Raw genomic sequence first — 27,087 nt, 5'->3', positions numbered from 1 at the left:
AGAAGGAGCTTGGACTTTCAGAGTAACACACTGAGTACAGTTATCCCTTCCTCCCTGGCAGCAGAGATGAGAAATCTGCATCTCAGGGAGGAGGTTTTATCTGTGTTTAAGTCTTGCTGATCAATAAGCTCCAGCACTTACCGTTTTATTGTTTGGGAGGATGGGATAGTTAAATAATTTGATTTTCATGTTTGTGGATTACTTCCTGCAGTTGCTCTCACTCAGTAGTGTATGTTTTCTTCATTAGGACAGAGAGTTGATCTCAGAAATGAGAGCAGTGTTATAGTATAAGGTTACTTATGCAAGTCAGAGTTCCTGTCAGTGAGCAGTTTTAGCACTGTTAAATGTAAATTTTTCCTGTGACAGTGGGTGCATCACTCTGAGGGATGGATTGAGGAAAATGCAAGGTTTGCTGTAGGTGTGATGGCATGCTTTATCTGACATGGCTTAAAGATTGCTCTCACCACTGAGGTTTAACTCTCACACCGCTCAGCCTTCATATAGACACTGAGGTTAGGTTTTTTAATGAGTTATTGATTTTAGTGGCTTTTTGAAGAAATAAATTTAGCACAACCCAGGGGCATCTGTACCCTCCAATTAAGCAAAACTATTCTGAGAACTGCAGATGCGATGAACAGGGTCAGTTGTGGTCTGCCTATAAGAAATTGTGCTAGTTGAGTATTGCCTCAAGTAAAATGTTTTGCTGCACTTGTAGACATTCTGAGTAGGACTGTGAAATACACTGACAATGTAGGCTATTTCAAGTCCAAATAACAGGTCTTGGCCGTCTTATTGCTCTGATTATGATCTTTTTGGAGTTTGCCATCCTTACGGAGTGCTGCCCTGTGACTTGCACTTAAAATCCAAACTGCACCATCTGTCATAGAGTTCAGTCTTTTATTTCACAATAGATAAACATAAGAAACAGAGTGAGGTCAAAGACAGTGTGGGGTCCCTCTTATCTACACACCTGTTTTTCTTCTGAGAGGAAGGCTGGCATCCCTTTTGTTTAACCCTACCCCTAAGTAAATGAATAAATAATAAATAAGACTGTTTAGGGATCATTAGTCAAAATAAAAGTAATCATTTTATTGACTTTAACATAAGGGTATCATACATTTTCACTAACCTCTGTGAAAAACGACTTCATATTAAATGACTTATTTCATATTGTATTTTAAATCATGTAGGCCTACTTGAGGAATAAATCTTTAGTCACATGCCCAATTAAACAGCATTTTCCAACCATAGTTGCAAACAAAATATGTGCAAGTCTAAAATGTACAGTGTTGCATACCAGACATCTTCCCTACATACTTTAACAACTCTGTCTGAATTGGATACCACTGAACATCAATAGATGTCTTATGTCATTTGGCTTTATTTAATGCCAAGTTTCAATACATAAAGTGAAACTGAAGCAGCGTTGGTGCATTATGTCAGCAGACAGCCAGAAGTAAATGGGTTTACTTTTATGCTATACAACTAGCAGAACACCAAAGATTTCACTCCCTGGTGTGCTTGTTTGCCTGCCTTCTTTTTAATTTCTTGCCTTTATCCGTTCCATGTAGAAGAAATAAAAGCATCATCAAAATTGGTGAAAAATGTCACTGTAGCGAGTAGAGCTGCAACCGATTAATTGATTAGGTGCTTGAAGCAAATGCAAAAACTTCACGATTCGATTAATCGACTCAAATTGATTGAAGGGAAATATTCTATTGCAGTTTTCCTGAATTAAAGCTTCTTTGTGTGTCACAATAAGCGTCCGTGTGAAACACAACAACGGAACCAATGTTTAACAGCAGAGGAATGAAGGAAACAAAGATTTGATTCAGGAGAATTGTGGTTGAATGATTTTTTTTTTGGATCACTTTGAGTCGATTAATCGGTTGCAGCTCTAGTAGTGAGTGTGTTTGTGACGCAAAAAATTAAACAACAGAATCCAATATGAAGTGAAGCAAGAATTTTAAAAAATGTTTTCACACAATACCTATATATTGTCATATTTTGCATTTTTATTCCAATGCTGATCACAATACAACTTAAGTTTGTGTGTGTGTGCTGTGCGATGCTTGACTGACAGTTTGGCTGAGTGACACTGTACGTGGTGATAGAATTCGCGGCAGGGGGCCATGGTCAGGCTAGTCACTGCTCTGGGCAAAAACTTCACAAATCTGGATGTGTGGGCAAAATCAGTTCAGAGGAAAATGTTAAGCTATCATCACACTTTGAAAAACACTTTCCAAGTTTCTGTGTTGGCGTTACTAAGTGTGTTTCTATCTATTTCTTCCCCTTCTGTTGCTTAGGTTTCATCAAACTCACTCCTCTTGTTGCCCTTTTCCACCTGACGTTCTCTGGACCAATGCCTTAGATCTGAGAAGACCTTGAACGAAAGCATACATATATTCTGTGACATAGTTCTATATCTCAAGGAGAAGTTAAAATATTCAGCCCTGAAACAATCATCTGTCAACCCCTCCTTCCCCTCTCACTCCGCCTTTTCATGTCAGATTTATCGGGAGGGCCAGTAAATCACATTTAGGTCCTCACAAGCACACATATACACACACACACACGTCACCATGTCCTCCATCCTTCCTTTCACTCCTCCAGTAGTGAAACGCCTCCTGGGATGGAAAAAGAGTCCAGTGGGGACTGGAGGGGCCGGAGGAGGTGGAATAGGAGGAGTGGGGGAGCAGAACGGAGGAGGCCAGGAGGAGAAATGGTGTGAAAAAGCTGTAAAGAGCCTGGTGAAGAAGCTGAAGAAGACTGGGCAGCTGGATGAGCTGGAGAAAGCCATCAGCACGCAGAACAGCAACACAAAATGTGTCACCATACCCAGGTGAGTGATGACAGTGTGCACAAATGCATTTCCATGTGGGCTTTTGCACCACACCTGTAAAACAGAGAAAAGATCTGCAACTACTGGGCATTTGAGTCATGGTGAACTTTCTTTAAAGGCCCATTCATGCTCTATGTTAAAGACGTACACAGACAGAGTGTTCTGTCCGTCCTCTTTGTTCATTACGTCTGTATTTCTGTCCATTCTCTGGGAGCTTGTGGATGTGAACCCAAACAGAAAATATGAAGCAGTACCACTGGGAACCATAGGGGCCAGTGTTGAGATTTGAAGAGAATAATTTGCAGAAATGGCAAAACTTTTCAAAGTTTGACTGTGAGTGAAAAACTTCCGATATATATACGACAACTATCCTTCTCAGTATAAGTATCCACATTAGTGATACCTCCTCTGTCATTGCCATGTTTCTTATTGACTTTCTTCTTCTTCTCAAACAAATTTACTCTTCTTTGTAGTATTCAGCCAGTTTGTTTATTAAGAGCGACACATCTAAGTACGACAGTGACACTTGACACCATTTGAAATGGACGTACCTATTTATTTATGTATGTAAAGCAAGCATGAATGGGCCTTTATGTGGTACATATTGAAAATCTGTCACTTTCCTAGTGTGGGTTTTTTGTCCCAAAACTACATTTAAATACACAAAGAAGGTAATTATTCCATTTAATATTTTGATGGAAACAATCACCTACTACTGAAAATGGTTGATGTGCTTATTGTTTCTGCACAGAAATAGAAACGTGTCATCTTCTTGCTAACATTGACAAGCAAACACACAAATGCAGCCCTTTCACTGATATAATTGCAATAGCACATAAACGGATGAGAGCAGCAGTGTGTCAGTGCACATGAAAGTAAAAGGAGGGTGACGGGCACCCAAAAGTTTGCAGAAAGAAAAGTCTGTGTTGTGCAACAGTATGACCACTTCCACATTTTGCTGTGCTATAGGGTAGCAAGGCAGCAGAAGTGAAACCTGACTGGAGGAAGCACATGCCCCATCATGATAGTAAACATATGTGAAAAATTTGTCTCGACATCATGTGTATATGTATATATGCAGTGTGTAAAGCCTTGTTGATGGTTTGTGATATCAGTGTCAGTTCGGGTGTCCAGTGCTGCTTTCAGAAAAAGAATGTTCAAACATAGAGCGGGAAAGTGGCCAAAATATGAAATCTTTTGTTTTTAGCATTACAGCAATTCACAGTGTTAAAGGTCCCGTATTATGCAAATCTCACTTTGTGAAAGTTTTCTTATAGTAGTGTGTGTTGCAGTAGCCTCATTATGAGGTTCCATTTGAAAACTGTCTGTTTCCTCCCTGCCTTGCTACCCACATTTTGTTAAAATGCCTGCTCAAACGGCCGAGTTTGAGTTGGGTCCGCTTATGACGACGTAAAGCGGATTTAACTCCTCCCCCTGACTGTGCCCCCACCCTGGCAAAGCGAGCCCCGCCCTGGCAAGTACCTCTTGGACAACAAACATGGCGAAGGCGAGACACGCAGTTGTGGTGTTGGTTGGCTGCACACACCAACACGATAGTTATTTTTGCTCCCCACTATCCGAGCCTCTCCGTAAAAAGTGGCTGGATTCTATCTGTGATGGTCCATGTACCAAACAACATTCCCAAACGCTTGTATGTGTGTGCCCGGCATTTCACGGACGAGTGTTTTTTTTAACATGGGGCCCACACAGCTCCGGCTAGCACAAATACTCCGAATCAAGAAGGACGCAGTACCAACGCTTCGTGACCAAGTACAAGTGTGGGAGATGTAAGTTCTTCTCATTTTTTTTGTATCTTTACTGCATAACCCTACATTACGGATAAGCTGGTGGTTGTTGATGTGTACGTCTAACGTTAGCATGGCAGCTAACATAGCTCGGTTACTGCTGCTAACGTTTGCGTCCCCGTTAACATGCAAGGGCTGATAATATGAAGAGACATTCAACAGAACTACTCTGAACACGGCCCTTTTGTGGTTGGCATCAGTAGAGTTAGCATCAAGCTTGTTAGTAGCTGCCTGCATTAGTGGCGGCAGGCGTCTTTCCGTGTCAGGTCCACGAACCCGACACAACACCGCCGTTTTCCGTCGGGGCTCAGTCACGCCTCAAGGCAAAGAAAGCCAGTGTTTGGAAAGACGTTCTGTCTGAGACATGTGTATGATGGCTTCACCGTCAACATTAGCGCGTAGTACCGCTAGCGTAAGCCGCGTCCATCTCCCAGAGAGGGGAGGGGGTGTGGGCGTGGACAGATGCATTCATTTGCATACCCGGAAGCAGGCCCAGAAACAGACTGTTCTGATGGGGGCTGGTGAGAGTGACTTTTTCGACCGCTGAAACTCCGAAAAAAGGATGATTTTGGGGCGAACAAACTTAAATACTATGTTTTTGGGCTTCTGAGACCTATATGACGTGACTGAAAAATAGCATAATACGGGACCTTTAATCAATGTTTATTTTCCTAAACTCACAACAAAGAACTAAGTTTCTTCACTAAAATTATCCACTGAACATGTAATTTAAAAAATAGCCACAAGCGCAGAAGCACAGCATTTGCAAGGGTGTGAATGGGCATTATTTATTTAAAAATTTTACATTTTTACATTAAATAAATCACTACTGGGAGGTAATAACTGTAGAAACACATTCACTGTGAATATTTTAGAGCAAACGTGTTGCAGTTTGAATTCCTGTTGAGGATGAAGAAGCAATGATCTTAACTTTTTGATTTCCAAATTGCTCAATAAGTAAACTGGTTTAGTTAAACACATTGGTCAGCCAGCTTTAGTTGAACCTCCTAGCTACAGGAATTGCATTGTGCATCACATCATTCATCTTAGAGGTCCGTCTTGATTCAGGATACAGTGAGATCGGTACTTGCCGTTGGTCAGGTCTGTTAGTCAAATACTCGGTGCCTCGATCAGTGCTAAAAACAGTGTTGTGTCGGTCTGCTTGTAAACAGTACTTTGGATTGGAATGCTTTAATTTGACTTACCTTTTGGAAGTACAATGTCATTGATGGCTAATTGCAATGGACGGTTTTAGAATTATACTTTGTTCTGGTCTTCATCGGACTTTATTCACCATGTGTCTATATCCTGTGAAGATGCATTCCATCTCTTTTTATAGCACAGATGCAAATTTTATGGGAATAGCATTTTAGACGATCAAAATCCAGATTGTCAAAGAGAAATCACAGTACTAGTGCAGGTCATTTGTATCTTCAAAACTAAAACTGGTATTTTTGTTTGAGAAGCAGCGAAACATTCACACAATGTGTTGTTTGTATCTATGTACAGAATACTTTTAGGGTACAGCCTGACTTCTAACAGCACCAGATGCAAATATTTTTATAGTAAAAAGCTACAATGTAAAATTAGTTTTTTTTTTTGTTTTTTTTTTTAACTAAAGTCTTCAGTTCATTGAAGGAGCCAACTCTGCCACATGTAATACTGTAGTCACTTGACCTGCTAGCTTACAGGTCATGTGTCCTCCAGTATAGACTTCTCCCTTGCATCATGATCAGGTAGAAGAGTCAAATCACCAGACGAGGTGAAACCTTATCGTGACGAAAGTGGCAAAGTGAGGGATGCCTCACGAGAAGCCTGTGATTAATGTCAATCAATCTAGGGGAGATAACGGCGCTGCTCTTTGAAGATTTCATGAGAGCCTCGTCTCATATTGTCTGAGCTCAGTCTGAAATGATGTCTTAAACCCAGAGGCATGTCTGTTTTCGCAGCATAACTGACCTATCAAAAATGTAATTTACACACTGTATTAAATGCAACCTGATATACATCTACTAACGTTCCTGCTTCCTCTACCTGTAGATTTTATGGGATTAAAATGGGATTTATGGGATAAACGTAAAAAGTAGATCTGCATCAGAATAACTAAAAATAAGTACATAGTAATGGTTTACCGTTGATCTGTCAAATATGATACCAGTAGCTTATGTCATCACATACAGTATTATGTGGTTACGAACTGTGAATCTGACCACGAGCTGATTGTTAAAGAAACAGAAGGAAGTGAAAGTATGCATAAGAAGACAGAACAGATAATTGTAAAAAGTGAAGAAGAGGGGAAAAAAATAAGGGGTAATGGTAGAACCACAAGAGACTGAAGCCTCTTATTCGCTTTTTTCACTCTGTGGAATGTGGGCTAGATAGGTGCTCAAGTGGGGCTGATAAAGCGACGGTAGTTGTGCTCAGACGTTTGTTTGAATGCTGTGTTGTTGAGGATGGATTTTGTAAGATTTTGGTTTTCCAGTACTCTGCTGTGTAATTATAGTTTATATTATATATATTTCAAGGTTACTTTATTTATACCCATGGGTAGATTTGTTTTGCAGACATAGTGATTGATTTTGGCATTACAACAACAAAACATACATTGAGCCTGTTTGGCAGGAACTCGATCGAGTATCAAGACAAAAAGTGCTCAGTGTTCCACCATTCAACAGTATAGCAGCATGGGTAAGTAAAATAATTGAAATAAATAAATAAGACCAAATAAATGAAAACAAGATGCAATAAAACATAATAAAAAACCTCAAGAAGATAAAAACAGCCTCTGGGATAAAAACCAGGATAAGAACATAAAATTTAAAAATTAGAAGTCACAATAATAATAAATAGAGCAAAGAAATAGGATAAATAAAGTGCAATGTCTCTATTTTTTATTGAGCTCAGTGACAGCAACAGGAACAAAGCTGTTTTTCTAATGCTGTGTCCTGCACCGTGGGACTTAGCCTTGGGAAAACCTCTGTCCAGAGGAAAGGAGCTGAAATTCCCCCCCGTAAAGGATGGGAGTCATTATTAAGAATTAATGAAACCATCCTCTGTACCCGTTTAGTGTACGGGGAGGTGGGACAAGACTGGGACTCACCAATCAGGCGACTGGACCATCTGACTATTTGATTCAGTGAGTTTTTCTCTGCAACTTAGGTCTGACCGAACCACGCCACCAGGCAAAAAGATAAAACAGACTCAATAAAGGAACGATAAAACAAAGTTAAAATGGTTTGGTCAGTGTGGAAGTATGCCAGTTTTCTAAGGCAGTGAAGGTGCTGATGGCCCTTTTTACACACAGATCTGCAGTTTTCATTAAAACTCAGTTTTTCATTGATTATAGTCCCAAGGTATTTATATGATTGCACTTGCTCTATTGTCTGACCTTTAATTAAAGTGACTCAGTGCCTGTCCTGTTGTTTCCTAAAATCAGTGACCATATCTTTTGTTTGGATATGTTCAGGTGAAGGTAGGACTCCTCACACCACTGGACAAAGTCATCAATGACAGGGCCGTGACTGGTCTCCCACTCTTTGAGTAGGCTGATGATAACCGAGTCATCCGAGTCAGGCATACTTAGTGATGGCCCTGTTTTCATATTTACTCTGAGACATATTTGTGTAGAGAATGAATAGTGGTGGTGACAGGACATACCCTTGAGGAGAACCAGTGGAGGAGAACACTGGGTCAGACAGAAAAAACCCATTCATCAGTACACAAGAATACACTATAAAGCACCTACTCTGGGTTGACTTGTTTGATTTTCAGAAATGGCATAGTGTTTTTAACCCTTTAGCCCCTGACGTGTTTGTGGTGAGCGTTCTGTATGTATTATTTATTATAAATATTCTGAAAAATTCAACCGTTTGCTCAATAGGAAAAATTTAAAAAATGCGCAGATAGAATACACCTTGTACTTTCCATAGACATCTGAGCATGCTCAGTGCACCCTCTGCTGCCTGTGTAATGGGGGCCGATTTGCTATAAAAATATATAGTTTGGGCTTTTTTTTTTTTTTTCTTACACCCATTTCCTTGTTCTTTTTGTTTTACTCTTCACAGTGTTGTGGTGATTTTCCTTTGTTTTTATGAGTTTTGACCATGTAACTGCTTTTTGGAGTTCAACCAGGTGTCAAAAGCCGTTGACTGATTTGAAAAAAATAAGAGCCTCTAAACAAAAAATACTGGGCCAAAATTCAAACACTTGTTGTTGTTCAATGTGTTCCAGTTCATGTTCAACACCCTAAATCTCTTACTGATGTGGCCTACATTCTGAGTGCCTTATTTAGTAAATACCTGTAAAACTTCAATTCCTGTCTTTGTCTTTTCTGTTATTCCCCCTGTTTTGACCCTAAACACACACAGTAAAGCAAAACCACTGAAGAAAAGGAACACGAGTATATACTCACAGCAGCTTTTATGACACTGAAAGATGCAAATTCCAAGCAGAATGTTTCACTGAAATAATGTCTCGGGGGTTAAAGGGTTAAAAGATAGCTGCAGTGTTTGACGTGTCTGTAGGTGTTAGTCTCAAGGGGGTTTACAACCACAACTAGCAACCCCATGTAGAAATCTTACAACTGCCTGGATGCATAGCATGAGAGCCATCTGCAGCTTATTGGTAGATACACTTCCCTTTGAAGATAAAACACTGCCTGATAATAGTGTACGATACATTGCTGAGATGCTTGTAGTTTTTCGGGTTTTTTTTCCTTTTAGTGCAGGGGGGCTGTGGAGGCTGTTGGTAGGGTGGAGAATTGTCAGGAGATAGCAGGTGTAGAGGAGGTAGGAAATGTGTCAGAGGAAGAGTGCAACACCTCGGCTGTATGTACAGACAGGAGACACTGAGCAGTGACGGAAATCTAAATGACCTCAAAGAGAGATAAAGGTTCATGTTGTAAAACACAACCCAGATGCTGTGTGCAAACTATCCCCTTAATGTTTTGCAAATAGTCATGTTTCACGATAAAGGGCTGCTGGATAATAAATGTGGAGACTGAAGATGCTACTACCAACAGGGTGGGGAAGCAAAATTTACAATGAACATTTAGTTGTTTTTTCTCAGCAGGCACTACGTCAGTTGTTTTGAAACCAAACATATATTGATGTCATAATCATACCTAACACTATTATCCATACCTTTTCAGAAACTTTTGCCCATATGAATAATCAGGAAAGCAAATGTCAAAGAGTGTGTGATTTGCTGAATGCACTCATCACACCATAGGAGATTTCAAAAATAGTTGGAGTGTCCATAAAGACTGTTTATAATGTAAATAAGAGAATGACTATGAGCAAAACTATTACAAGAAAATCTGGAAGATACTATTAAAGAAGAATGGGAGAAGCTGTCACCCGAATATTTGAGGAACACTTGCTCAAGTTTCATGAAGCGTGTGAAGGCAGTTATTGAGAAAGATGGACACATAGAATGAAAACGTTTTCTATTATGTAAATTTTCTTGTGGCAAATAAATTCTCATGACTTTCAATAAACTAATTGGTCATACACTGTCTTTCAATCCCTGCCTCAAAATATTGTAAATTTTGCTTCCCCACCCTGTATGTAAAATAAATGAAAAATTACAGGAAAAATTCAGTTTTTAATGGTTGTAAATGAACAGCTTGTGATAATATTGGTAGTTGTATTTCTACTTTATTTGCACTTTAAAAACCAGACAGTGTGTTACACAAGAATATATCATGATGTAAGTGCAAGATAAAAAATAAATAAGTAAACAAACAAGGATTTAGAAGTGTACTTTAGCAGAGTTAATCCAATATGAAGCAAAATATGATAAAAAAAAATTTGATTTATAAATGTCTGTAAGGACCTGTTTTAAACTTAAACTTAAAAAAAAGGTACTGACAAAGTTGATCTTTTTTTTATAATTTAATAATTTTTCACTGATATGTAGGCCTACATCTTACGCTCATTCAGATATTCATACATACTTTATGCATACGTTCATACTTGTGATCCAGAGGCTTATTTTCTCAAGTCTGTATCTCTGACATTTTCCCTACAGTCAGTGGAAAGGACAATTTAAATAAAAGTAATAATATTTAAATAAGCATAAAAATGAAACAGACCTTGAACAATGAACATTTGGGAGTGACCATGTAGCCATGAGTTAATCTAATGGTTGTGTTTGTTCCATGGTTTGGTGCTACAACAATAAAAACCTCCACTTTAAGGCTGGACTGTGTGAAATTGGATTAGTTAATCTTAGAGCAGAATAAGAAATTTACATTAAATAGAATAGCCTTTATTGCTCAACATGTGTACAATGAAATTAGGATTACTACTTAAAAAAACTCCATTACTTCAGAAAATAATCAGAGTGAAAATAAAATTACAAAAACTAAAAATAAGATAAGAAAATAGAATAGGAAAGTTTACAAAGGTAAGATAAGAATACAGCATAAATAAAGAATAAAAACAGACATAAGATATGAATGGACACAATATTTACAATATTTACAGTATGTGACAGTATGTAGCCTTTATGTATGAACAATATTTACATTGTGCATCAGCCATGAAAACAGTATGTATATGTATGAACTCAACTCTATAAAAAATACTGCAATTATATTTTGAGAAATATTGAATAAATATTGCAGAACAGAAGATTATTGCACGACCTATTACACGTAATTCACATTTTGCAGGGTTATTGCACATTATTGGAAGGGATTGCATGAGGATACATTAAAGCACACTCATACCATGCACAGAGTTATACGTGGTTAGTAAAATCTTAAGGTTCCTGCCAGTTACCAGTTGTCCAGAGTAGCATTAGCATGAGTAGATGAGGATCTGGGGGTGTTTTTTACTGAAGGAGTAGAACTGGTGACCTTTAAATAGGAGAGGTAAAGGAAGGCCCTTCAGCTGTGGATAGAGATAAGGTGCTCAGGGCTGGTATGTATTACTTCTGTCCCAGTCGGCCGTTGAGTGTTCAGATAGGAGGTACTTGCCAAGTGTGTTTTGAGTCCTCTCACACACTGTACACACACACATTTGTATCGTATCTGTCGTTTCTGTTGTCATGTCGTGACACATTTCATGTGGCCTGTTAAATGTTTTTCTTTTCTTCATTTACATAATGTTGTTTATGAATATATTCTGTTTGACTTGTTGTTTTCCATCACGACTCATGTTCAAGGAATGAGAACCAGAAATGTGAAGTGTGTGTAGCTGAGGTGCACTCGGGCAATGCAAGAGGTTATCAGACATTTACAGCAAACGTTTTCTCTTTCAGTAAAAGCATCAAGTAGTGGATTAACCTGAAATTACTGCTGAAGTTATCTACAAGGAACAACATTTCACTTATTCTGGTCAATATTACATTAGTGGACATGAAAAAGGGCATTTTATCAGTATGGTTCAACCTTTTGCATCATCTGATTGCATCCGATCACTGAGTCTGTTTACTTGACCATAGAAGTCCCATAAATGGGAGGAATTACATAATTGTAATAATGAGATCTGACGCGTTTACAAGCACTTAAGAATGGTGTTATTTGAAATTTCTGGTTTAGATGCTCTGGTCCATTATCAGATTTCTTTCGGAGTACATACATACGCAGTGATGGTATAGTTAAACTTCCTCTTATTGTCTTCTGCTCACATTTGACTACACAACTTGCGTTTTTGACAATTTTAATTGTTTACACATGCGCAGTCGTAACGGAATGAAATAAATCACATTAACCTCTATACATGCAGGAAGACATCGAAGTATTGGGGATCAATCCAGGTGTATTAATCTGATTTCTCATAATCAGATTACTACTGTTGTCTGATAAAACATATCAGATTATCCTATTTACTTGAATAATCTGATAACTCCAGAAATCGGATAGTGATCAGACTATGGGTGTGTAAGTAAACAGGCTCAGTTTCTGGCAGACTTGGATTTATCACATGATCACCTGACATCCAGTTAGTGTCTCTTATTGCAAAAAATGGGGCAGCATTAGTTTTGCCTTTATTCATGTCAATAAGAGTTGAACTGTACATGTTTGTGAATATCATCCTACTGATTTGGAATGAAACGCCTCATTTACCATCTGTTTGCTTTTATTTTGTATCCTTTTTACACTGGTCCTGTGTGTGTTTGTGTGCGTATATGTGTATGCATGTCTTGTATGCACTTGTGTGTGTCTGTCCTCTGTAGCAATTGCTCAGATCTGTGGGGTCTAAGCTCAGGCCACAGGATAGAGCAGTGGGACTCGACAGGCATGTACGGATACCCTGACCACAGCAGGTGAATACACTCACAAACACACAGCAAGAGAGAAGAGTTTTTTTTTATTTTCAAAAATTATTACACGTGCCTATTTCACTTATGTTTTTCAGAGCAGAAAAATGTATATTTGAGATGAATTATTTGAATTCCTTGAATCTTTTATGGCATTTTATGAGCCTATGTTTTATGAACATTCATTGCAGATATATACAACAAGCATAATGGAGATCATTAGAGATTCATCATTTCAGTAAAGGAATTGACTGTGTTCATTTGACTTCAGTAAGGTTTATTTACATGAATGTGTTGCAGATTTTCGTTAGGGTTTGTCCGATGTTCAAAATTTAAATACTAAGGAAGACATTTTGCAGTTTGGATGAACGTTCTTAAAAAAAACCATCAGAAAAGCGTTTTGAGTAGAGATTTAGGATGTTCCAGACTTTGGCAAAAAAAAGTTTTCACATGAATTTGTTGATGCAAATCATGTTTGGAACTGGGAGGACCAAGGTGAGTTGGTATTCAAGGACCTGTATCTATATTTCTGTTAAACTGGATTAGCTAAGGTTCATGTAAAAGGAAATAAAACATTTTTCTTGGTTTTTGTTTTCCAAGGTAATCTATTTTGGCTTCACAACTTTGCTTATGTGTTCTGGGATATACAGTAGTTTTAATAGCAATGAAGCACAATTCTCTATTGCAGGGGTGTCAAACTCATTTTAGTTCAGGGACCACATACAGACAAATTTGATCTGACATACCAGTAAAATACTATCATAATAACCTATAAATAATGACAACTCCAATTTTTCTCTTTGTTTTAGTATAAAAAAAGTACAAGTACATTGTTAAAATGTTTTAATTTATAAACTCCTTTTTAATATAATATGAAACCTGAACAAACTGAAATTTCTGAAGAAAAATAAGTGCCATTGTAACAGTATTATACCTCCATTTTCGTATTTACACATGTGCATTACAATTTACAGATCACAGTGGATCTACAAATAAAAACTACACATAAAAGACTCACTGACACCCTCGACTATTAATGTCTTCTGTGTAATTTTTGTGCTTTGGAAATTCATCCCGCAGGCCAGATTTGGGCTAGTTTTGGTCCGTGGGCCATATATTTGACACCACTGCTTTATGGGCTAGCAAGATGGTTACCTGCATGGATTATTCCTGCTGTTTTTAATTTGGATTTTAGGGAAAAAGTCTCCAATAAAGATATCCTCAGATGTCAAATAAGAATTTCCAAAACACAAACTCCTTGGAGTGTCCTTCCCAGCTAATTGAATCCTGTTCTGACTGAAGCGTGTCACTGACCTGTTATCTGTCCTCATTCGGACACCTTCAGGTCATTGGACGGGCGTCTTCAGGTGTCTCATCGTAAAGGCCTGCCCCACGTCATCTACTGTCGCCTGTGGAGATGGCCTGACCTTCACAGTCACCATGAGCTGAGGGCCATCGACACCTGCCAGTACGCCTTCAACCTGAAGAAGGATGAAGTGTGCGTCATCCCTACCATTACCAGAGAGTGGAGACGCCTGGTAATTATCCTTGACAATTGTGTCTCTGTGTGTGTGTGTGTGTTTGTTTCTCTGAAATACTGCTGGCTGTGTTTTTCAAGGTGCCCTCTACCAACACTGTAATCACTGTGGTTATGGTTTGGAGTCACTTGTGGTTTTGCCAGTTTGTTTAGAAGAAACAGTCAATTTTTTTTTCTCAATCTGACATGTTTTTCCAAAGCAGTCACGTAAATGGTAAATCGTCTTATATGACGCCTTTCTGTCACATTGCTTCTCCAAGTATGTCTCACCTGTGCACAAACACATGTTCACATCGTACCATTGATCATACCACTTTACCTCCTGAGTCACAACTTCAAGCTCTGAGATGCCTTTAATTATATATTTTTAATCAGTTTATAGAGGGTATGCACGTGACATCACCGCTAGCAGAAGTCACCATGGTTATGCCCACTGAGTGGCAGAAAGAGGGAGATGAGTAGCAGCGTTGGCTTCAATACCGTCTAAACTTAAGAACAATATTTAATAAAAAATGGGCAAGAGCTATTGTGCGATTCCTTGTACGAACAGCTTTGAAAAGCAATCAGAGCTATCATTTTACAGACACCGAAAGCCAAAGTAAAGAGAAGTAGATGGATCCACAAATCCAGGAAACCAAATCTAGATTTGTGGATCCCGTTGCCTGTCAGGTAACATTAATTTATGATGTTTTTTTGGGTAAAATCATACTTTAAATGGCGTATTGTTTTGGCTAACATTACTTCTTAGTAAAGCTCTTGGTTTCATGATCAGATCTTTCATGGTTTTTGTCTTCATTCTGTGATTTTGAACCTTGTGCTCCTACATGATTTGTAAACTAACTTAAACTGAGGCTAACCCAGTTTTTTAAATACAGGGGTACTGGAGCATAAAGCTATGACGGCGTTTTAGGGCCACATGAGAAAATAAAAACGCTTGTCCATACGAGTATAAAGTCATAAAATACCGATATAAAACCCGTAATTTTATGATAATAAAGTCGAATACAAAAAGAATCACAGTCTTATGAGAATAAAGTCGTAGTTATAAAAAACCTCATAATTTAACAAAAATGTCATTCGTTTATGACATTAAAGTCATCATACTCTGACAATAAAGCCATAATATTACAAGAATAATGCCATAATTTAAAAACAGGTGGGAAATATATCATAATTTACCAGAATAAAGTCGTACCCTGCTCGTCCACAGCAGTAGTATCTGTGTTGTATAAAGTACTTGATATGAACTAGACGTAAATATCCTCAGTACCAGTAGATCATACATATATTCACTGGGGTCAGTACGCGGTCTACTGTAAATGGACTTTGGATCAGTTGGTTCTCTGCCTAGTTTTAGCCCCTGGTTGTCAGTAATGATGAAACCATTTATATTTGTTTCAGGTAAAAATAGCGATGATCCCCTACACCCTGGATGTCCGGATACGCGATTTCAGGCCACATGTCAATGTTCGTGGACCACTTGTTCTTTGGTAGCTTGTACGGATCCATGTCGAGTCCAATTGTCCTTAATTTAATTTCATATTTCACATTTTCCCGGTCTCGCTGTGTTTACTGTTATACTCCGTCATGTTGAGCAGGTTGGTTTTTGCCACTCAGTCTGACGTAGAGGGGCGTGGCCCGGGGGGGAAATGACGTATGTGCATACCCTCTATTCTGATGCTGTTTTTGTTTTCCCTCCAGTTCTGCCTCCAGTGTTGGTGCCACGCCATACAGAGATTTTAACAGAACTTCCACCTCTAGATGACTTTACAAACTCCATCCCTGAAAACACCAACTTCCCTGCAGGAATAGACCCCCCCAATAACTATATACCAGGTTTGTATACAGGGAGCTGTAGACCAAAAACACGAAGGAAGTGTATCTTTTATCCATTAATCACACGCAACAAAAGCCTGTAATTCACCTCTAATAATTATTGTCTTACAAAGAAAAGGTATACTATGTAATACTTCAACAAACATTTTGAACAAACAGGCCTGTATTTATATTATTTCATTGCCTTGTGTATTTTAAATATCAAATATATTCTGTGTCCTACAATGTTCAAAGACAAATTTCTTATTCTTTCATTCCATTTACAGGAAAACACTGCCTGAATCTCCTCCCTCACAGTGAACAATTTCGAAGTGTCCTCCACCATAAACACCGTATGTGTTTACAAACAGAGCCGGATGGTCACCCGGGCATTTTCGGAAATTTGTTGTGACGTGCATAGTGGAAAGCAGAGTTTCATGCACCCACTTTTGCTTGGTTGACATGTTTGTTGTTGCTGCTACTGCGGCTGCATGGAGCGCTGCTTCCCACAATGCACGTTTCAATAAATTTCCGAAAATGCCTGAGTGACCTACCGGCTATGTTTGTGAACACATATAGTGTTTATGGCGGAGTACACTTCAAAATTGTTCACCGTGGGCGAAGAGATTCCGGTGTGTTATCACGGAAAGACTTGCAGATTCGTGATACTTAAGCTATGACTCAGGTTTTACAGATTTGATGAAAAATTGGTGATGAAAGTCATACGAAGCTTTAAGAATCTGATTCAACCAGCTCTAAATGGAAAGTTTTATGAGATAACTTTTGCTATGAGGTGGCACTATATAAATAAAACTTGACTGATTGATCGAACCAGTGCCCAGTTAATGGCAAACTTACTATTAGATTTGTTTCTAGCTAATATTTCTTGCATCATCTTTAAAATTAAACTATATAATGTGATTAAATGTCCCTAAATGTAATATAAATACAACTGAAATGTGTTACCTCTTATAAACTTAATTATCATGTCAGACATATTTTCATCCCCAATGCTGGCTAAAACTGCTCCCATGATGCCATGCTACTCTATGATGTCATTAAACTATGACCTGTTGCGTATCTTTCACTTTACGTGTCCTGGGGACCTGCTGATGAAATGCACATACTTGTAATGCATTATATTATTGTAATTGAATACTAGCAGAAATCAAGTCTCATTATATGCAGTGCTGTGTTTTACAAAGTGTTTACTATTGGAATGTTTGTTTGATTTTTGTGTTTAGAGACTCCTCCACCTGGATACATAAGTGAGGATGGAGAGACGAGCGACCAACAGATGAATCAAAGTATGGAATCAGGTAGACTAGTTAAGTAGGGAGCTAGAGTGTGTTTTGTAAAGCACACTGAAAGGGTTTACAATTGCATAAATCCATGTTTGCATTGTCATCCAGAACAGTCAGCCACATAATATCCAAGACTTTAAGTGCACAACAGACTACAGTAAAGTTGTCTTGTGTTATTCTGATATTTTGTCTTTTTGCTGCCAGGTTCACCAGCAGAACTGTCACCAAGTACTCTGTCACCTGTCAGCCACGGCCTAGGTAAGACTGCAATACTCAAAGTCTTATTTCCTCCTGAGATTTGTTTCCTTGCATTTCAGGAAAATACCAGTGACTAATTTTGATCTTTATTACTCCCCGAAGTCATAAGTCATCACCTATCAAAAGTGGATTACATTCCTGTAGTTAAGTCCAGGCAAATATACAGGGTGTCCATAAAGTCTCTTTACAATTGAACAAATGTATTACAGAAGCCTATTAATAGACAAATCTGTGGAAAGTAGATATTGAAGTTTTTCGCTTCATTTAATGCACCTCTATATGGGCACCATTAGTTACACGAAGCACATCCAGATGGTAGTGGACTTGTTGCCATGTTGGCTGTGGTATAGACTCATCAATGGCATCAGTGATCTTTTACTTCAGGCTGTTGATGTCCCATATCTTTGTTTGATGCACGATATCTTTAACATAACCCCATTGAAAGAAATCCAGGACAGTGATGTCTGGTGAATGTGGTGTCCAGGGAATTGGGCCATCCCTTCCGATCCACCGGTCTGGAAATGTTTGATTTAGGAACCCACCACTATGCAGTTCCCATTGTAGTGGTGCACCGTCTACCTGGAAAATGATGGTTGATTGAAGGTCATCCAGTTGTGGTGACACACAGTCAGCCTAAAGGTCAACATTCGCATGAATGGATCTGTCGTCACAGAAAAATTTACCAAAGATTCAATTTGACACAAATGCAATGTGATTAAAGATGTTGATAACCGCTGAGTACATAGAACAAATCTAATATCTCATCAATTGCTTTCGTAATAATTTTTTTTTAATTGTAAAGAGACTTTGTGGACACCCTGTATGTTCTGAGGATTGTAAAAGACCACACCTTTGTCATCCACTGTTTTTAATTTTTTTTTTTTTTTTTTTTTACTAGACCTCCAGCCGGTCACCTACAGCGAACCAGCTTTCTGGTGCTCTATAGCCTACTATGAGCTCAACCAGCGGGTCGGAGAGACGTTTCATGCCTCACAGCCATCCCTGACCGTTGATGGCTTCACCGACCCCTCCAACTCTGAACGCTTCTGTTTAGGACTACTCAGCAATGTCAACAGAAATGCAACTGTTGAAATGACAAGGAGACATATAGGTATCAGAAACATTTCACCTGAATAATTCATACCAATGTAGATCATCATGTATAATTAGGGCTTTGTAGAAGTTTGAATGTCTTTAAAGGTCAGGAACTGAGCTGTGAAAATGGTGAAATTTAAATAAAAACTTTTAGTTGTTCCAGTTTGATGAACACATGCTGTATGATTTATGCTCAAAGAGTGAAACAAGGGGTGGGAGATCTGGATAAAATATCATGCCCTAATATTTTAAATGAGAATCACAGCTGAAATGTTCTATAGACAAGATACAACTGATAGATTTCTCTTGTTTGATGAAAACACAATATTACAATAAAGATAGCATTATTTTTACTATAATTCATTCTTTTGTTGTATAAATATTGATCAACAGACAATTGGAACTGCGGGGTTACAATAACTTAATAATAAAATAATATGTGTTCTTTCAAAGAAAAAGAGCATCCCAGAATGGACTTTATGCAATAATCTTCTGTGGGCACTCTACACAAAGGCAGAGAATGACAGACTTGAAACAATACTTGGAGCTTCATGTCCTATCATGGATCTACAGTTTACTGCCATCAGACTGTACAACAGCAGCTTAGTTTGAATTCCATTCTGCTCTTAACAGTCTTTTTGCATCTGTTAATGTCACTCACTAGCACACTTTACATTATTATTATTATTATTATTATTGTTATTATTATTAATTTTTAGTCACTTTAAATTTGTTTTTGTTTTTATCTTCTCTTTATCTTTCTATTGCATTTGATGCCTCTTGTGCTGCTGTACATTTGAATCTCCCCCTTGTGGGATCAATAAGTATATAAATCAATCAAATCAAATTTTATTTATATAGTGCCAAATCATAACAAAAGTTTTCTCATGACACGTTACATATAATGTGGGTTGAAACCAGACTCTCAAGCCATTTTACAGAATCCAACAGAATCCTCCAGGAGCAAACACTTGGTGACAGTGGTGAGGAAAAACTTCCTCAAGCATCTTACTATACCTTACCTTACCTTACTCATTCAGTACAACTTAAAAGTTTTCAGCTGAAGTAATAGTGACCATTTTAATGATTTCACTTCTGGATTTGTTCATCCTTTGTCGACTTCTCAAATGCCTCACTCAGCATCAACTGTTTTGGTTTTATAAGCAGGTCCACGAGACCTTTGTTGAATCTTTTATTTAGTTTATTTATCTCAAACTTTGAAGTAAAAAAATAAAAAATAATTTAAAAAAACAATAAGAGATGTCGATTGCATATGCACCCATCAATGGTCATTAATCGCAGAAAAAAGTAATGAAATTCAATAAATTTAACATAAATGTACATATGAATCAACTCATAAACACAGTTTGAGAATGGACTGAAAGAAGCAATAGCTTAACTCCTGCCCCTTCCTTACTTTCAGTGACAGATTCAAAACCAAATATAATTCCTTCATCAGCTATGTATCACATCAAAATAGATAATGATGAATTACTAGTCATGGCACCTTTGTATTGGTTGTATCACAATTGTGTAACCATTCTGCCAGTAATAGACAATAAACAAATAGAGAATGAACTATGCAGGGTATAATGCATAAACCCCAAACTACATATAAACTCATCAAAAATATCTGCAATTACACACCAATTACACATACCAAAACATGAAAGTGGTCTGATTACTCAATGTATTAGTTGATTTAACATTTGTTTGTATTTACTTTTAAATAGCAGTGTATTTTTACATGACTTTACAGTGTCATCAAGTTTATTCCATAACTTAATCCCATATACAAAATTGCACATACTTTTCAGAGTTGTGTGGACTGCTGGGTAAATGAAGTTATGTTCACCCCTTAGATTGTAGCCTTCATCTCTCATTTTGAACATGTCTTGCAGATTGCTAGGTAGTTTAACTAACTTAGCCTTGTGTAGGACTGCCACTGTTAATAGTAAATAGTATAATAGTAACTCGGTCAAAAAAATTTAGTATTTGTAATTTCCAAAATAGGGGACTGATGTGGTCTCTGTAGCCCGAAGGATTAATAATCCTTACAACTCTTTTTTGTAGTGTGCAGATCTTGTGTAAGTTAGATTTATACGTATTACTTCAACATAATAAGACAGGTATGGCAGAATCATTGTGCGGTAAACTATATGTAAAGCTTTTTGTGGTAATAAATACTTTGTTTTATTAATTATTCCTATACTCTTTGATATTTTAGAGCACACATATCTTTTGTATGGTTTCCAGTAAAGCGTGTGGTCAATCAAAATACCCAGAAACTTGGTTTCATATACCCTTTCAATAGCTACCTGATTAATCATTAATTCCAGTTCCACCTCACCTTTTCTATTTCCAAATAACATATATTTTGTTTTACTTATGTTTAGTTATAATTTGTTTTTGTCAGACCAATTTTTAAGTTTATTCAGTTCATTCTGGGTCATTTATAAAAGTTGCTGTAGGTCTTCTCCAGAACATAAAATATTTGTGTCATCAGCAAACACGATACATTTAAATAAATCAGAGACTTTGTAGATATCATTATTATATAGAATAAATAGCTTCAAACCCAGCACTGACCCTTGCAGGACACCACAGGCAATGTCCAGACACCTTGATTTGTGCTGACCTACCTGTACATATAGAGCTCTATTACTTATATACCTTCTCAGCCAGTCTAGAGCCACCCCCCTTATGCCATACTTCTCCATTTTTGATAGTAGAACCTCGTGATCAATTGTATCGAAAGCCTTCTTTAAGCCTTCAATAAAAATTCCTAATGTATGGTTATTCCTGTCATTACATGTGATGTATCTTCAACCAGTTCCATATCAAGGCCTGGGAAGTTGATCTGTCTGATCTGATCTCTTTCATCTGTTGTGTTGGTAAAGAAAGACACACCCATCAAGTTATTTGTCCGCTCAGCAGCAACACAGATCAGATTTTTACAGCTCTTGCAGATTGCTGATGTAGCACAGATATTAAATTCTTTTTGAAGATGGAAACAGAAGTAGGACAACATAACATAAAATGACACATTCTATACAATTCACCAAAATGCGAAATTGTGGAAATGTATTAGATTAATCTGGATGTAAGAGTGCCAGATAGCCCACCCTCAGTTGAAACTCTGCTCTATCTAGGCCTCCTTGAAAGTCTATCTGCCATTGTTGTTTTTGTCACTCTGTCCTTACATTGTTTTGTCTCATTTGGCAGGTCGTGGTGTGCGGTTGTATTACATTGGAGGGGAGGTGTTCGCTGAGTGCCTCAGTGATAGTGCCATTTTTGTCCAGAGTCCCAACTGCAACCAGCGATACGGCTGGCACCCGGCCACAGTCTGCAAGATACCATCAGGTTTTTAAACATGCATAGTGCTACTTACTTATCTGTTGCAACGGAAATACTGTATATAAATGAATGACTTGCGATACAATGGATGTATTAAATAAAGCAGCACAGATAAAGGGTCCTGCATTAAGAATGGTCTAGTAGTTATCTCTACTCTTTCTGCTACAGCAGCTTCCGGCCTGGTTTCTAATAGGATGTCTTGGCACTCTTGTGGTTTTGTATCCATATACTTGATTACACATAAGTGAAACACATGTACACCATATGGACAAAAGTATTGGGACACATTGAATTCAGGTATTTCTTTTCTAACAGGTCTGGGATACAAAATAATACTGACAAATGTCATAATATAGTTTTATATTGTGATAAATGTCATTGCATTGGTTAGTTTTGTTTAAATTGTAATCTGTGCTTCCAAAATGCCTCATAGATGGTTTTTACTTAATATCTCTCAACATTGATTTTTTTTAATCTATGATTATGACTATGATTTTAAATGTTCTACCTCTAAATTTGTAAAATATTTTTCATGCTCTGACTGTAAATAATAATTTTGTACCACAACTACCCATCTACTTTCTTGACATCTCACTTAGAAAGAGAAATCTTCATTAAAGTTTAAGAAAATATTGATGTCTATAAACTATATGGACAAAAATAATAGGACACATCATGGCTACAGCTGTAAGATGTCCTGTTCATGCTGATTTGAGATATAAATATAAATGCCGAATTTACATATTGGTGCCCTTGACACCCCCCCCCCCCCCCCCCCCCCCCCCCCTTCCTTTGAAAATCTGCAGAAAAAATTGCTGCTTTGACTGGGAATCGCATCCCAGTTTTCCACGTTGCGTAGTTGAATCTCCGTTGGCCTAAACACCAGAATGAAGCTGCTTGAATCCATATGTAAAACACAAATCTGTTCTGTACCATCTGACCAAAGTATGACTGAACTGTAGTTTCATAATCGCCGACCTTTCAGATAGAAATGAGTCGTGTCCAAACTGAAAAACGGGTTGGTTTTCCTGATACTGATAAGAAGAAGCTTTAGGAAGAACAGTAAAGCCTTCCACAATGTGACAGTATTTCTCAACACCCACACAGGCACTGACTCATCTGTACCCGTGTAACTTTGAACATTTCATTCCTGGCCAAATGAGCAGTGTGACCAGTATCAGTAGCGAGGTGCAGATTTGTACAGAAAGGAAACATAAGGACCTTGTACACACTCAGGGATCTGACTGGGGAGAATAAGCATCGACAAACTACACACCCACATCACAAGATTCACAATACTTCAGCTTGATGGTTTTAGTTAGTTAGCAGTAGACTTTTTAGGCCCGAGCCGAGTAAAGCCGGCGCAGGGCCTATTGAGTCTGCGGTGGGCGCATGGGTACAAAATCGCCAGTGACGCGGTCGCCTTTCACCACTGTCGCCACTCTCACACATATTTACATTCACGGCACTGAGACCTTTCCGAAAATGTACATGACGTGCGCAAACCACATATTTACACCTGCTCAGAATGAATGGGAGTCAATGGGACACGCCCAGTCGGGGTCAGTCGTGTGTGTAAGTGCACGACACGTGACATGTGACCCTACAGACATGTGGGGGACCTTGAGAGCTTTCAAATAAGGCCAAATATGTGGTTGCCATAGAAATGGCTATATTGTTCTTGCTCAGATTATTATTATTATTATTTTTTAAAATTTATTATTATTTTTTTTTGTCTTATTTTTCTTTCTCCTGCGCTTTGAGCTCAATTTTGACCCCCTGAACATTTACGAAAACTCACCAAATTTTGTCCAAAATTCAGAAATGCGAGAAATTGAATTTACATATAGGTTTCGTAGATGTCGGTAAAGAAATGTTGCGGCAGCGCCCCCTTGAAAAGTGGAAATACATTACGTCAATGGGACCACGTCCAATGTAAAGTTTGTCGTAGAGCCATGAAAATCTGTACACAGATTCATCATGAGGAGACAAACAAAAAATATTTTTATGGCCATGCCCCTAAACCAACCGTTAGTCGGCCATATTGGATTGAAATTTCCAAAATGCTGAGTCAGCGTTTTCGCTGACGTCGTATTTTAACTATCTCCTCCTTGGGCGTTTGGCCAAATGAGCTCAAAAGTGGTGTACAGTATCTAGAGAAGTGGGGCATCAAAAGTTAGCCGAATTTTTTGGATCAGTTGTACCGTTTTTGTGCAAGGTCGCAAAATTTGCGAAGTTTTTTCAGAATTTGCCTTTACAAATCTTGCGTCAGTTTGGTCATACAGTCACCGATTTGGCTCAAATTTGAATCAGTTGTCAATCTCCCAGGCCTACAGCCATTTATTGGAAGAGATTGAAATTTTGCACTTGGCGCCCCCTACAAAGTTACCTTTACAAAAATTGCTTCAGCTCGGACATACAAACACCAATTTGGCTCAAATTTGAGTCAGTTGTCTATCTTCCAGGCCTACACCCATTAATCTGAAATTTTTTTATTTTGGCTCCATAGCGCCCCCTACAAATTAAATTTTACTAAAATTGGTTTAGTTTGGACATACGATCACCTATTTGCCTCAAATTTGAATCAGTTGACAATCTCCCAGGCCTACACCCATTTGTCAGAAGACATTGAAAATTCACACAATGGCGCCCCCAACAAATTTACCTTTACAAAAATTGCATCAGTTCAGATTTTCAAACACTGATTTGGCTCAAATTGGAGTCAGTGGTACATCTCACAGGCCTACACCCATTCAGTGGAACAAATTAAATTTTGGCTGCATAGCGCCCCCTACAGATTTACTTATGCAAAAATTTCTTTAGTTCGTACATACGAACACCAATTTACCTCAAATTTGAGTCAATTGTTAATCTCCCAGGCCTACACCCATTCATCAAAAGACATTAAAATTTGGGGTTAGAGCGCCACCTGCTGAACGATGGACATACTTGTACTGGACGTGCCCGTGGCGAGGGCCTTTAGATGCCGCTTGCGGCTTTAATTCTAATTACGATCACATTATTTACCAAGTCATAGCATAGAGCAGGGGTCTTGAGCTCATTTTAGTTCAGGGGCCACATTCAGCCCAATATGATCTCAAGTGGGTGGAGCTGGAAAAACAATAGCCTATAAATAAAAATCCAAATTTTTGTCTTTGTTTTAATGTATGTAAGTTTAATTATGTTATAACAATGGGAATAATCTGAACAACCATGGACACCCTGAAATATCTCAGTGTCAACAATATTATGTTTCAACTTAATATTAACACAGTTTACAGATCTCAGTGGATCTACAAATGCAGAATACATTTAACAGGCAGAATATGTTTAAAATTGCACTTTTCAGAAGAAATGTCAGGTTTCTCATATTTGTTCAGGTCATTCATATGTTATTGTGACAGGATAAATTGTAAATGTGGGTGTATATGTATATGTATGTGTGTGTATGTGTGTGTGTGTATATATATATATATATATATATATATATATATATATATATATATATATATAATAATGTAATTTGAAATTTTTTCACATTAAACCTAAAAGAAATTTTGGAGTTATGATTTCATATTTGAGATCACATTGAGTTGTATGTGGCCCATGAACACCATTGACTGTTAATACTGGCTGGATTGGACCATTTGGCAGGCCAGTTTTGGCCCACAGACCACATGTTTAGACATCCCTGATATAGAGGATCACGCAAATAAAAATTACTACTATTACTATTACAATTGCTTGGATTCTGATAATTGGTGTATATACCTCATATACTCTGTTTTTTATTGTAGGCTGTAATCTGAAGATTTTTAACAACCAGGAGTTTGCTGCATTGCTGGCCCAGTCAGTCAACCAGGGGTTTGAGGCCGTCTACCAGCTAACCAGGATGTGCACCATCAGGATGAGCTTTGTCAAGGGCTGGGGAGCAGAATATAGGTGAGTGAGTTTTGCTGTCATCTTTAAAGTGAAAAAACATTAAAACATATTTGAGCTGTAAACGGAATCATATGCTGCAGTTGTGATGCAACACACCGATGTTGGTGATAATGCGCATAAAATTGGAGCCATATGTAAAAAATTTCCATTTTCAATGTGAAAACTCACAACTTCCCATAGGAAAATCTGTTTACAGGGTACCTGAAGGGAATTTTCATTGCTAGCTATTTCAAGAGATCACGTATAATACTAGCGGTTCCGTCAGGTAACTTATGTCAGAGCCTGCTATCAAGTACATGTGAGTACTAAGTCACTGCTCTATCAGTAAGTCATGGTCAGAGACGTACTACCTCTGTCTCGGGGTGTTCCAGCACCGGTAGTGACGCAGTATTATTGTATTGTCCGATCACCTGGGCTGTGATGGACTGGTCACTGACCTGGTGGAGCAGACACCAGTCTAAAGGCGAAAACACACCAGCCCGACTGCTGACCGTCGCCAGAAAAGGTAGCCCGACTGATCAGTTGGAGCCAGTTTCCCCAACGTAGCCAAAAAAGTGTGAAGAACACACCAAATTGACTACCAACTCAAATGTAAATTCCGCACTTGCGCGAGACGTAAATCCAGAAATGTCAGAACATCCCTGTTGACCAAAACCCAGAGCTCGCGGTCAGTCATTGTTGTCAGTAGAGAGTGTTGAGTAGTCCAGAAGGGTTGTTGTTGTACTCTCTGAACAGATGGCTAGTAATAAGAAGATAATGGCATTGTCAGCTCTCGGGCTTCTTCCTGTGGAAGAAGAAAGATGTCGCAGGCAAAAGAAATTGCACTATGCTAAGAATGCTAATAGTGCTCACTTCATGGAATGA

General features: G+C 38.2%; 1 protein-coding gene across 1 annotated transcript in view; it reads left to right on the top strand.

Moving 5' to 3' along the window:
• smad2 (SMAD family member 2) overlaps positions 1–27,087 on the top strand; it is a 42,737-nt gene that overhangs the window by 1,093 nt on the left and 14,557 nt on the right. Inside the window, 10 exon segments of the mRNA XM_030148806.1 lie at positions 2,307–2,842; positions 12,832–12,921; positions 14,261–14,418; positions 14,421–14,453; positions 16,154–16,288; positions 17,512–17,586; positions 17,776–17,829; positions 18,728–18,940; positions 22,150–22,287; positions 26,079–26,223. Of these exon segments, the coding sequence (XP_030004666.1) occupies positions 2,583–2,842; positions 12,832–12,921; positions 14,261–14,418; positions 14,421–14,453; positions 16,154–16,288; positions 17,512–17,586; positions 17,776–17,829; positions 18,728–18,940; positions 22,150–22,287; positions 26,079–26,223 (1,301 nt within the window). The 5' untranslated portion in view covers positions 2,307–2,582.

The sequence above is a fragment of the Sphaeramia orbicularis genome, chromosome 12, assembly GCF_902148855.1.
Source record: "Sphaeramia orbicularis chromosome 12, fSphaOr1.1, whole genome shotgun sequence".
In the NCBI taxonomy this organism is placed as follows: Eukaryota; Metazoa; Chordata; class Actinopteri; order Kurtiformes; family Apogonidae; genus Sphaeramia; species Sphaeramia orbicularis.
This window is presented reverse-complemented; position numbering and strand designations above follow the sequence as displayed.